The following is a 13618-nucleotide window of genomic DNA, read 5'->3' as shown; positions in this document are numbered from 1 at the left end:
TCTCCACCCCAAGATTGCTAGAACTCATACAGCAATTCGGTAGCGTGGCAGGATACAAAATCAATGCCCAGAAGTCAGTGGCATTTCTATACACTAACAATGAGACTGAAGAAAGAGAAATTAAGGAGTCAATCCCATTTACAATTGCACCCAAAAGCATAAGATACCTAGGAATAAACCTCACCAAAGATGTAAAGGATCTATACCCTCAAAACTATAGAACACTTCTGAAAGAAATTGAGGAAGACACAAAGAGATGGAAAAATATTCCATGCTCATGGATTGGCAGAATTAATATTGTGAAAATGTCAATGTTACCCAGGGCAATATACACGTTTAATGCAATCCCTATCAAAATACCATGGACTTTCTTCAGAGAGTTAGAACAAATTATTTTAAGATTTGTGTGGAATCAGAAAAGACCCCGAATAGCCAGGGGAATTTTAAAAAAGAAAACCATATCTGGGGGCATCACAATGCCAGATTTCAGGTTGTACTACAAAGCTGTGGTCATCAAGACAGTGTGGTACTGGCACAAAAACAGACACATAGATCAGTGGAACAGAATAGAGAATCCAGAAGTGGACCCTGAACTTTATGGGCAACTAATATTCGATAAAGGAGGAAAGACTATCCATTGGAAGAAAGACAGTCTCTTCAATAAATGGTGCTGGGAAAATTGGACATCCACATGCAGAAGAATGAAACTAGACCACTCTCTTTCACCATACACAAAGATAAACTCAAAATGGATGAAAGATCTAAATGTGAGACAAGATTCCATCAAAATCCTAGAGAAGAACACAGGCAACACCCTTTTTGAACTCGGCCATAGTAACTTCTTGCAAGATACATCCACGAAGGCAAAAGAAACAAAAGCAAAAATGAACTATTGGGACTTCATCAAGATAAGAAGTTTTTGCACATACAGTCAACAAAACTCAAAGACAACCTACAGAATGGGAGAATATATTTGCAAATGACATCTCAGATAAAGGGCTAGTTTCCAAGATCTATAAAGAACTTATTAAACTCAACACCAAAGAAACAAACAATCCAATCATGAAATGGGCAAAAGACATGAACAGAAATCTCACAGAGGAAGACATAGACATGGCCAACATGCATATGAGAAAATGCTCTGCATCACTTGCCATCAGGGAAATACAAATCAAAACTACAATGAGATACCACCTCACACCAGTGAGAATGGGGAAAATTAACAAGGCAGGAAACAACAAATGTTGGAGAGGATGCGGAGAAAAGGGAACCCTCTTACACTGTTGGTGGGAATGTGAACTGGTGCAGCCACTCTGGAAAACTGTGTGGAGGTTCCTCAAACAGTTAAAAATATACCTGCCCTACGACCCAGCAATTGCACTGTTGGGGATTTACCCCAAAGATACAAATGCAATGAAACGCCGGGACACCTGCACCCCGATGTTTCTAGCAGCAATGGCCACAATAGCCAAACTGTGGAAGGAGCCTCGGTGTCCAACGAAAGATGAATGGATAAAGAAGATGTGGTTTATGTATACAATGGAATATTACTCAGCTATTAGAAATGACAAATACCCACCATTTGCTTCAACGTGGATGGAACTGGAGGGTATTATGCTGAGTGAAGTAAGTCAGTCGGAGAAGGACAAACATTATATGTTCTCATTCATTTGGGGAATATAAATAATAGTGAAAGGGAAAATAAGGGAAGGGAGAAGAAATGTGTGGGAAATATCAGAAAGGGAGACAGAACGTAAAGACTGCTAACTCTGGGAAACGAACTAGGGGTGGTAGAAGGGGAGGAGGGTGGGGGGTGGGAGTGAATGGGTGACGGGCACTGGGTGTTATTCTGTATGTTAGTAAATTGAACACCAATAAAAAAATAAATAAATAAAAAGAAAAAAAAAAAGAATATGAACACAAGGTGGAAATAATGGGTAATTCCTGTTAAATGAATAATTACCTCTAAGGATAGTATGGACCAGCTGTAAGAATCCAAAGGGAGGACACTGTTAAGGCCATGGATTATTCATCACCCTGAACCTCTAATGGGCATACCTATTCTACTGCTCCAATGTCAAGAAAGAAAATGTCAAATTTTGTACTCTTCCCAAAACCACTTCCCACGAAGTAGGCACAGACTTCTGAAGGCAGATGGGCAAGCATGTTACCTGACTTTTCTTGCTGGAATGAGTGAACTCTTTGCACACTTCGAGACTTTGGCTGAGACCCAGAGTAGAAGGAACCAGAATTTGTCCTGCTGAATGACAATTGCTTGATTCGAGGACTTCGTCTCAAGCTTACTTCTGCAAAAGCAGATTTGTAGTTTATAACAAGGTAGAAATGCAAACTTTACATTTTCCATTTATGAAATGGGTCAAATTTATGTAGTGCCACACACATGATAAAAATTTGACAAATTACTAACTTTGAGATTTCTAAAGTATTTTAACAAAGCTACAAGGGGTATGATATATAGCCCCAAAGTCCAAAAACAACCACTGACCCTCTAGACAGTCCCTTCAGAAGTTTCAAACTGCCACCCTTTAACCATTGTGTTGGGTTTAAAAAAAAAAAAAAAAAAAAGGTGTGTATAGTGTGACTTTTGTAAAAAATTTTTTTAATTTAGAAATTGCAGTTTTCATGTTTATGTTATATACATTTGTATAGAAACAACACCTCTAAGTATTACTAAAACTAAAATCTTAACAGTATTTCTGAATTGTGGGATTATCAAGCAATTGTTAAAAACTTGGCTTCTAATTTTTCTTCAATAAACAAATTACTTGAATCATTAAAAAAGAAGTGGTTTTCTTGTTTTGGGGGAAACTTCTGTATCACCTGTTTTTGAACATTTTATTTCTAAGTAATCTCTACACCAAACACGAAACTTAAACTCACAACCCTAAGATCTAGAGCTCTATCTTCTACTGATGGACCCAACCAGGTGCATGCCCCTACATGTTCTTTTAAAATAAACAATAGCCCTTTTTTGTATTACACAGTGGTTAGACTGTACCCTGATGTCCATTTCTACTGTGTAAAAAAATTTCTCCAGAAATCCCTTGGGTAAATTCTGTGTAAGAGAACATTTACTAATAAATATTTACTGATTTATACTGTGGGCCCAGAGCTATCACAATGTCTGTAAAATATCCTAGGATATGCTAATTGATAGCACAAGTACAGAAGGGCTTTCATAGAAACTAGTTAAAATGCAACACAAAACAGGGACATCTCAGTGTCTCAGTTGGTTAGGCATCTGATTCTTGATCTCAGCTGAGGTCTTGATCTCAGGGTCGTGAGTTCAAGCCCCGAGTTGGGCTCCACATTGGGTGAGGAGCCTACTTTAAAAAAAAAAAAAAAGGCAACAAAAAGCAACTGTAGGTAAATACCGTCTGCTCCTTTTTCTGGGGACTCTTCAACAATGTTAATATCAGGACCAGGATCAGAGGACCTTAAGGAACAAAAGGCATAAAGATTATTCAGCATCACTCATTATTAACATACTTAATGCACATTAAAGAGAGAGCCTCTCGCCTCACAAAGCAATAAAGACCACAGAGTTTGATAACACCAGTGTTGGCACGCACTCTCATATGCTTTACTGTCCAAAGTAAAATAGAACATTTTTTCGGGAAGCAGTTTTACAATGTAAAAATTAATTAGAAATATGTATGCCATCTAAACCACCAATTTTACTTCTTGCAATTTGTGTAGATATCTTATACAAGTGTATAAAGTCTGTACACAAATAATGTCTAGAAGAAGCCTTGACAAGCCCCTCCCTATTGTTTCTGTTAAGTGCAGCTAAAAAGCCCTGGACATAAAAAGCCCCAACAAAAGCACTAATGATAACAACATTCTTATATATAAAATGACTTACAGACTAAAAGGTGGCAGGAAGAAGCAAACTGGCTGAGGTCCTCAGAACCCCAGGTGAGACAGGGCAATAAGCTCCCAGAGATCCCTTTTTGCTTCATAAATCCCAGACTGGGTGCTGGGGGAACAGACAACCCAGATATATGAACAGGAACAAAAACTGCCCTAAGGAAACCCAGTTCTCTCTAGCGAAAGAACCAGGAAAGGAGCAGCCTCACATGACAAACTTTCAGATGCTAACTGTCACGGAAAACTGTGGCCCAACCACACCCAGAGGCCAAGCTGAGATCCTAGACTTCCAGGCTTGCTCAGCAGCAATGAGGACTCCCTCCGTCCAATTATGAATGCTTTTTAAAAATGTGGAATATCCATTTGATGGAATGCTTCTCAGCGCGCGCGCGCGTACCACACACACACACACACAGGATGAACTGTGGACATATGCAACACCACGGATAAATTTCAATTATGGCAAATGAAGTAAGTGAAACAAAAAGTACATTCTGTATGGTTCTCCAGCCCTCATGGAATTTATAGAATGTTAAATGCTTTTTGGTTATAAGACAGTTAAGACCTACATCATGAGAGGGTTGAGATGATGGACAGTGGCCCACAGGATCTTTAGCAAGGCCGTGTGGATGCACAAAGCAGCTAGACAAGGATGTTCTCACCTGCCCTTGATTTGTCTGTGAAGAAGCCTTCTGGACACTTGCTTATGTACTGGAGTTTCAGCCACACTCCTAGTCAACAGTCTATGATAACCTAAAATGTAAATGGCATAAATTTCATTTAACCTTATCAAGAAGCACCAACAAGGCAAAGGGGGCAGTTTGAACTTATGTATGGCTTACTACTCATGCTAGAGTGGTTTTTGCTTGTTTTCACTTAATGGTTTTTAGACTAAAGTCTCACCAAAGGACTCAATTTAACATGATACAACAGCTCATCAGCATAAGAGATTAAATAGTAAGCCAATGTAAAATATCGTAAAATTATTCTCGGGGGCCTGAGTGACTCAGTGGGTTAAGCGGCTGCTTTCAGCTTGGGTCATGATCCCAGGGTTCTGGGATCAAGCCCTACATGCTGAGCAAAGAGCCTGCTTCTCCCTCTCCTCCCTGCTTGTGCTCTCTCGCTCTCTCTCTCCCAAATAAATAAATAAAATCCTAAAATTATTCTCTAATAAGCAATTCTGAAAAAAATGAAATACACTTATTAAAGCTAATACATTCACTCATCAGTTCTTTCATTTATGATTAAATGAAATAAAGTATGTGAAAATGCTGATATGCCATGCAGATATTAAGGTATTTAATAGTAAGATCCAGCTAGCTGGCATAAATTTCCCCAGTAGAGTATGTAACCAAGCTGCTCATAGGAGGACTAGTTTAAAAGGAGTTACAAGTGACTAGGAAAAGAAGTGATTTCAGCAGGAATGTGGCATAAGGACCTCTGAAATAACTCTTCTCCATAAAAGGAATGAGAACACTGGGCAAAAATAGGCAAAATCAGCTTTTTTAGAACTCTGGAAACTAACCAGTTTATTACAATCCATGGAGTATTTATCCAACAAAAACAGTGAATCCCAGTAAGAGTGAGCTTCACAGAACTTTATCTTGCCCAGGTCCCTCCTCTCCCCGGTCCTGCAGCCTTGAGAACCAACAGACTGCAATCACTGTGCAAACCAACAGCCCAGGGGCCTGTGAACGGGGCTAAGGTTCCTCCAAAACACCATTCCCAGATCTCATTATCTGACCCGTCTGGCAGTTTCCTGCAAAACCCCACACGCAGGGGTGGTCTCTATTTGACCCGACACAGAACTCACCCAGTGCAAACAACCTCTTTCCAGGGAACACTTACTGAAGCCAGTCGGCAGCAACTGTAAACATCACTGCTGCCAGAGAGACTGCTAACAGCTGGGGCAAACAACAGGCTAACCAAAAGTTTAAAGGGGAACACTGGGAAAGGAGACATCTGTAGGGGCCTCTGCAAACCTCCACCATATTCCTGGGAACCTAAGCCCAGAATAAACCACTAAGGCTGAAGCTGTCACCCATGACTACCCTCAAGGCCTCCCACATTTAGCCAGGCAGTTTTCGTTCTCTCTGAAGGAATGAGCCAGCTCACCTAGGGCCCTCAGCAGGAGCTGAGAAACTAACTGGTTCCAGACATTAAAGGAAATCTGTCGCATCGTTAGTGGGATCACTTAAGCTAAGTGAGCAGATGTCAGTGGCCACACGAGACAGAATAGACTTTAAGGTAGTTCAGCAAAGTTACTAAGCCAACAAAAGCACTAACGATAACAACAAACCCTGGTTGGGAAGGGACAGGTCTGGCTGTCAGAACTGCCTTTGTGAGGTGCAGTGCTCAGTACAAAATAAGACATGCAAAGAAACAGAGGTTAGCCCAGGCGCAGGAAAAGAGAAGCAGTCCCTGAGGAATTCCAAACATCGGATATATTAGACCAAGACTTTAAAAGAGCTATTTGAAATACAAAGACCACATCCAAAGAACCAGAGGGAAGTATGAGACTGAAGACTTGCCCCATAGAGAAGGTCAATAAAGACAGAAATCCTAAAAAAGAACCAAACAGAAATTCTAAAGCTGAAAAATGAAAAACTTATTAAATAGGAGGTGGGAGAAGAATCAACAAATGTGAAGATGGGTTAATTCAGATTAACCAATCCGAGAGACAGAAAGCAAAAGGATGAAGAGAAACCGTCTCGGACATCTGTGAGACACCATCAAGCATAACATCCACGTACTGGGAGTCTGAGGAGGAGAGAGAAGCACAAAGAACATCTGAAGAAATACTGGCTGAAAAAATCCCAAGTCTGATGAAAGACATTACATATCCAAGAACCTCAATGACCCAAGAAGGATAAAGTCAAAGAGATCCACACCTGCACAAATCATAAACTGTCAGAAGTCAAAGAAAGATAGGACCTTGAAAGGAGCCAAAGAGCAGGGAATTCATCAAGTATAAGGGATCCTCTAGAAGGGTAAAGCTGATTTCTCAACAGAAAGAAAGGATAAAAGATAATGTGATGGTATATTCAAAGCGCTGAAAAGGACTCAACTGAAAAATCTATATCCAGCAAATTATTGTTCAAAATGAAGGAAAATTAGTACATTCCCAGATTAAAAACAAACTCCCCTCCCCCAAAAAACAAAATACAATTTTTAAGTAGCAGATCTGCCCCACTAGAGGGAGTCCTTCAGGCCAAAAGGAAAGGGCACTCAAGAGTGAGACCAATCCATGGGAAGAATTAAAGAGTACCAGTGAAGGAACTACATAAATAAATATAATGTATAGCACAAAAGCATTTTTTGTTTGTAACTCTTTTTCTCCTAGGAGTTAAAAGATAAAGTGATAATTATAAATTGGTATTGATGGGGGTGCCTGAGTGGCTTGATTGGTTAGGTGTCGGACTCTTGATCTCAGCTTGGGTTTTGATCTCAAGAGTCCTGAATTTGAACCCGTGTTGGGCTCCAAACTGGGTTATGGAGCCTACTTAAAAAAAAAAAAAAAAAGACCTAAATAAAAATAAAAAATATATTGGTGCTGAGAAGCATACAATGTACAAAGATGTGATGTGTATGACAATATAGTACAAAGGAGGAGGTAGGAAACAACTGAATTTATAAGAGCAAAGTTCTTCAACACTACTGAAATTAAATTGGTATTCATCTGAATGAGGCTGTTACAAGATATTAATCATAATCCCTGGCGGGGCGGGGCGGGGGGGTAATGTCATACAACACTGGTGTAAGAAGCTCTTAGGATTGGTCTCCCCACTGAAACAATTAGTAAACTAGGGGGAGAAATGATCAGAATCAAATATTTTGGAGCTATGGAACCCAACTGGATACTTATAACAATGAGGAAAATGCTTTATATGAAAGGAAGATGCTGATTTTTGGTAAGGGAATGCCATGCATAAACAGCTATGATCTCTTTTCCTCAGCTTCGCTCCACCTCTATGGGAGAGGTCCACATTCTGGGAGCAGCTGGCTCGAGGTAGTGCAGACAGACAGTAAACACCCTGTCTTCCAAACTTGGGGTTGTGTGTTTTGGTCAATCTGATGGATCCCTGAAGGGCTGATGCAGGTGCTTGCCCTGGTTTTGAACTTCTCAGGATGCAGTAGTTTTCCCTCAATGCACTCCTGGGAAGATTTTTTTTTTTTTTTTTAAAGATTTTGAGGGAGAGAGAGAGTGAGCATGCTTGAGAGTAAGTGGGGGATGGGTAGAGGGAGAGAAAAACTCTCAAGTGGACTTCACATGGAACATACAGCCCAACATGGGGCTCTATCTCACAACCCTGAAATCAAGAGTCAGACACAACCAACTGAGCCATCCACGTGTCCCACCCCGGGAAGATTTTTTTTTTAAGATTTTATTTATTTATTCATGAAAGACAGAGAGAGAGAGAGAGAGAGAGAGAGAGAGAGGCAGAGGGAGAAGCAGGCTCCATGCTGGGAGCCTGATGTGGGATCCCAGGTCTCCAGGATCACACCCTGGGCTGAAGGCAGGCGCTAAATCACTGAGCCATCCGGGTCCCCACCCCTGGGAAGATTTAAGAGACAAGTATACCCTCTTGCTTTTCCCTTTTTGGAGTCAAGACATTTAAGGAAATCTTTGTCAGGTCACTGATTAACCACAGAGATAACAGAACAAACTTCAGTGACCACACACACATGGAATACAAACTTTACAAAAAGCTTAGAAAACAGAGAGAGAAAAAAAAAAAAACCAGAGCTAACGCTCTCAATACACAACGATTAGCAAGTGGGAGAATCTGGTTTCCAGAGTTACCACATTATAATACTCAGAATGTCAAATTTTCAACAAAGAATACAAAGAACAGAGAAGTAGAGCCCATTCACAGGAAAAAAACGAATTTGATGTAAACCATCCTCAAGAGATCCTAGACATTAGAATCACTGGTCAAGGACATCAAATCAAGTTTTCTAAATATGCTTAATGAGCTCAAGAAAATCATGAATTACTAAAGGATATCAGGAAAACAATATATGAACAAAATGAGAATATCAATAAAGTGACAAAAATTAAAAGAAACCAAATTTTCAATATTCCAAAGAATAAAAGAGGAGGAAAATTGTAAGTTCATTCAAGAAGGCCAGCATTACCTTGATACCAAAACCAAAGATACTATAGAATAACTACAGACCAGTATCTCCGATTACCAGAGGTAAAAATCTTCAACAAAATATTAGCAAACTGAATACAACAATACATTAAAAAATCATTCACCACAATCAAGTAGGATTTATTCCGAAGATGCAAGAGTGATTCAATATTTGCAAATTAATGTGATACTTCACACAAACGAGAAAGAATACAAACCATATGATCATCCCAGAAAAGAAAAAGCATGTGACAAACTACAATATCCATTCATGATAAAAACTCTCAGCAAAGTTTAGGTTTAGAGGGAACATACCTCAATGTAATAAGGCCATAGATGAGAAACCCCCACAGCTAACATCATACTCAATGGTGAAAAACAGAGCTTTTCTTCAAGACCAGGAACAAGACAAGAGTGTTTACTCTCAACTAATTTCTTAATTTAAAATTTTTTAAAGATTTTATTTATTTACTCATGAGACACACAGAGAGAGGCAGAGACATAGATAGAGGGAGAAACAGGCTCCCTGGGGGAAGCCCAATGCGGGACTCCTCTGAGCCGAAGGCAGATGCTTAGCCGCTGAGCTACCCAGGTGCCCCCTCTCAACTACTTTTCAACACAGTGCTAGATGTCCAAGCTGCAGCAATCAAACAAGAAATAAAAAGGCATCCAAACTGGTAAGGAAGAAGTCAAACTGTCACTATTTGCAGATTTCAAGATATACTACAACGCTGCAGTAATCAAAACAGTATGGTATTGGCAAAAAAACAGACTCATAGATCAAGGAACAGAATACAAAGCCCAGAAATAAATCACACTTATATGGTCAATTCATCTACAACAAAGGAGGCAAAAATATGCATTGGGAAAAAGACAATCTCCTCAATAAATGGTGTTGGGAAAACTGGACAGCTCCATGAAAAAAAAAAAATCAAACTGGACCACTTTCTCATGGCAAACAAAAAAAATAAAATGTATTAGACCTAAATGTGAGACCTGAAACCATAAAAAAACTAGAAAAGAACACAGGCAGTAACTTCTCTGACATCATCCTTAGCAACTTCTTTCTATATATGTCTCCTTGGGCAAGAGAAACAAAAGCAAAAATAAACCATTGGGATTACATCAAAATATAAAAAAGCTTATGCACAGCAAAGGAAACAAAATCACAAGGCAACCTACTGAGTGGGAGAAGATATTTGCAAATGACATATCCAATAAAAGGTTACTATCAAAATATATAAAGACTCAGGACAAGTCAGAACTGAAATATAATCCAATTAAAAATGGGCAGAAGAGAGACACCTGGGTGGCTCAACGGTTGAGCATTTGCCTTTGGCTCAAGGCGTGATCCCAGGGTCTGGGGATAGAGTCCTGCATCAGGCTCCCCACAGGAAGCCTGCTTCTCCCTCTGCCTATGTCTCTGCCTCTCTCTCTCTGTCTTTCATGAATAAATAAAATCTTAAAAAAAAAAAATGAGCAAAGACATGAACAAATATTCCTCTAAAGATATAACAGATGGCAAACAGACACATAAAAAGATGCTCAACATCACTCATCATCAGGGAAATTCAAATCAAAACTACGAGATACCACCTCACACCTGTCAGAACGGCTGAAATCAAAAACACAAGAAACAAGTGTTGGCGAGGATATGGGGAAAAAAGAGATATCCCCATGCACCATTGGTGGAATACAAGCTGATGCAACCACTGGGGGAAAACAGTATGAAGGTTCCTTAAAAAAAAGTAAAAATAAAAAAATAAAAATAAAAATAAAGTAAAAATAGAATTACCATATGATCCAATAATTCCACTACTGGTATTTACCCAGAGAAAATGAAACCACTAATTCAAAAAGACATAAGCACCCCTATATTTACTGCAGCTTTATAACAGCCAAGATATGGAAGTAACCCAAGTGTCCATTGATAGATGGATGGATAAAGAAGATGTGGTATATGTACAATGGAATATTACTCAGTCATTAAAAAGAATGAGATCTTGATATCTATGACAACATGAATCGTCCTACAGGGTATTTTGCTAAGTGAATTAAGTCAGAGAAAGACAAATACCATATGGTTTCACTTACACGTGGAATCTAAAACACAAAACAGGTAGTGGAACCCTCTGGCTGTCTGAGGATCCATGTCGCCAGATCCGTGAATGGTTTACTGAGCCTCTTAGTTCCCCCTGCTGAGACTCATGTCGCCGTCATGTCCTGCTACCTGCGCCCCAACAACATGTCTCTGTTCATAAGGAATGTGGTTGACGATACCAGGTCGGAAGATTTATGATGAGAATTTGGTCATTATGGTCCTATAGTTGATGTGTATGTTCCACTTGGTTTCTTCTACACACGCCATCCAAGAGGATTTGCTTATGTTCAATTTGAGGATGTCCATGATGCTGAAGATGCTTTACATAATTTGGACAAAAAATGGATTTGTGGACACCAAATTGAAATACAGTTTGCATAGGGGATTGGAAGACTCCAAATCAAATGAAAGTCAAGGAAGGGAGGAATGAGTACAGTTCTTCACACTATGATGATTATGACAGATATAGACATTCTAGAAGCTCAAGTTATGAAAGAAGATCAAGAAGCCAGTCCTTTGATTACAACCATAGAAGATCTTATAGACCTAGAAACAGTAGATTGGCTGGAAGACCACAGCATAGCAGAAGCCATTCCGACAATACAGACCAAACCACAGCTGGAATACTCAGTACAGTTCTGTTTACTACAAGACAGATCTGAGAAAGCATAAAAAGAACCAAAGGGCAGTTCAAGTGACCAAAGGGTGGATGGAAGATGCAGTATGAATACTGTACGAATATTCTGACTCTGGTCTGAAAAGATAAAAAAGAATGTTATCAAAACTACATGGAATAAATGAAGTCCCTTCAAGTTTGAAAGTAAGCATTTTAGGACAAATAAAAGGAAATTCAACTTAAAATAAAATAAAATTTAATTTAAAACCCCGGACTCTTACATACATGGAACTGGTGGTTGCCAGAGGGGAGGTGAGTGAGGGATGAATCAAAAAGATAAAGGGAATTAATTTTCAGTTATAAAATAAATGGGTCAAACAGATGAATAGTAATGCACTCCACCTAGCAAGAAGAGAACACACACTATTCTCAAATACACACAGAACATTCTCCATTACAGGACAAATGGGAAAGCATAAAATAAGTCTTAATAAAATTAATAATGAAATACAAGGTTTGTTCTCCAACCACAATGGAATGAAATTAGAAATTATCAACAGAAAGAAATTTGGGAAACTCACAAATACATGGAGGTCAACGTACTCCTAAATGACCGATGAGTCAAAGAAGAAATCACATGGGAAATTAGAAAATATTTTGAGATAATGAAAACACAACCCCGACTTACAAGATACAGTTAAAACAGTGCTTAGAAGGGAATCTATACCTGTAATGCTTGTATTAAAAAAGAAAAATATCTCAAATCATTAACCTCAACCTTAAAAGCTCAAAAAGATCAAACTAATACCAAAGCAAGCAGAAGGAAGGAAATGATAAAGATTGCATAGGAAATAAATGGCAAATGCAAAAAAAAAAAAAAAAAAAAAAAAAAAAGGAAATAAATGAAAGCAAGAATTAAAAACAGAAAAATCAATGAAACCAAAAGTTGGTTCTTTGAACAGATCATTAAATTGACAAACCTTTAACTAGACTGACCAAGAGGGAAAACCCAAACTACTATGAAAGAAGGACGATAGATATCAACCTCACAGAAATACAAAGGATTATTAAGGGAATACTATGAACAACTTGTATTAACAGCAAATTAGATCACCAAGAAGAAACTAATTCTTAGAAAGACACAAACACTGAAAAGAGACTCAAGAAGAAACAGAAAATCTAAATAAACCTGTAACAAGTAAAGGATGGAATTAGTTATCAAAAAACTTCCCACAAAGAAATACTCAGGACTAGATGGCTTACTGCTGAATTCTACCTAACATTTAAAAAAGAATTAACACCTTAAAATATGTGGTCAACTGACTTTTGACCAAGATGCCACAATAACTCAATGAGGAAAGAAGCCTTTTCAACAAATGGGACTGAGACAACAGGATAGCCACATACAAGAGAATGACATTAGGCTCCCATCTCACACAAAATAATGCACAAAAGTTAACTCAAAATGGATCAAAGACTGAAATGTAACAGCTTACACTCTAAAATTGGATTAAGTACTGTTTTTTTTAAGCTATGACACCAAAAGCATAAGCAATGACAAAAATTCATAAATTGCTTTAAAATAGACTTCATCAGGGATCCCTGGGTGGCGCAGTGGTTTGGCGCCTGCCATAGGCCCGGGGCGCGATCCTGGAGACCCGGGATCGAGTCCCACGTCAGGCTCCTGGTGCATGGAGCCTGCTTCTCCCTCTGCCTGTGTCTCTGCCTCTCTCTCTCTCTCTATCATAAATAAATAAAAATTAAAAAAAAAAAATAGACTTCATCGGGGATCCCTGGGTGGCGCAGTGGTTTGGCGCCTGCCTTAGGCCCGGGGCGCGATCCTGGAGACCCGGGATCGAGTCCCACGTCGGG

The 13618-nt window shown here is 39.1% G+C and overlaps 1 protein-coding gene and 1 pseudogene across 3 annotated transcripts in view; one reads left to right on the top strand and one right to left on the bottom strand.

Moving 5' to 3' along the window:
* TICRR (TOPBP1 interacting checkpoint and replication regulator) overlaps positions 1–13618 on the bottom strand; it is a 52287-nt gene that overhangs the window by 11085 nt on the left and 27584 nt on the right. For all 3 annotated transcript variants that reach the window (XM_077872054.1, XM_077872064.1, XM_077872075.1), the window contains exons 16-18: positions 4554–4644; positions 3396–3457; positions 2172–2306 (exon numbers count right to left, since the gene is read on the bottom strand). In XM_077872054.1, coding sequence (XP_077728180.1) covers positions 2172–2306; positions 3396–3457; positions 4554–4644 — 288 coding nt within the window. The remainder of the gene's footprint in view (positions 1–2171; positions 2307–3395; positions 3458–4553; positions 4645–13618) is intronic.
* On the top strand, positions 11248–12125 carry LOC144290731 (serine/arginine-rich splicing factor 10 pseudogene; annotated as a pseudogene).

This window comes from Canis aureus, chromosome 2, assembly GCF_053574225.1.
Source record: "Canis aureus isolate CA01 chromosome 2, VMU_Caureus_v.1.0, whole genome shotgun sequence".
Classification (NCBI taxonomy): domain Eukaryota; kingdom Metazoa; phylum Chordata; class Mammalia; order Carnivora; family Canidae; genus Canis; species Canis aureus.
Note: the sequence above shows the minus strand (reverse complement) of the source record. Positions and strands in the feature narration are given on the sequence as shown.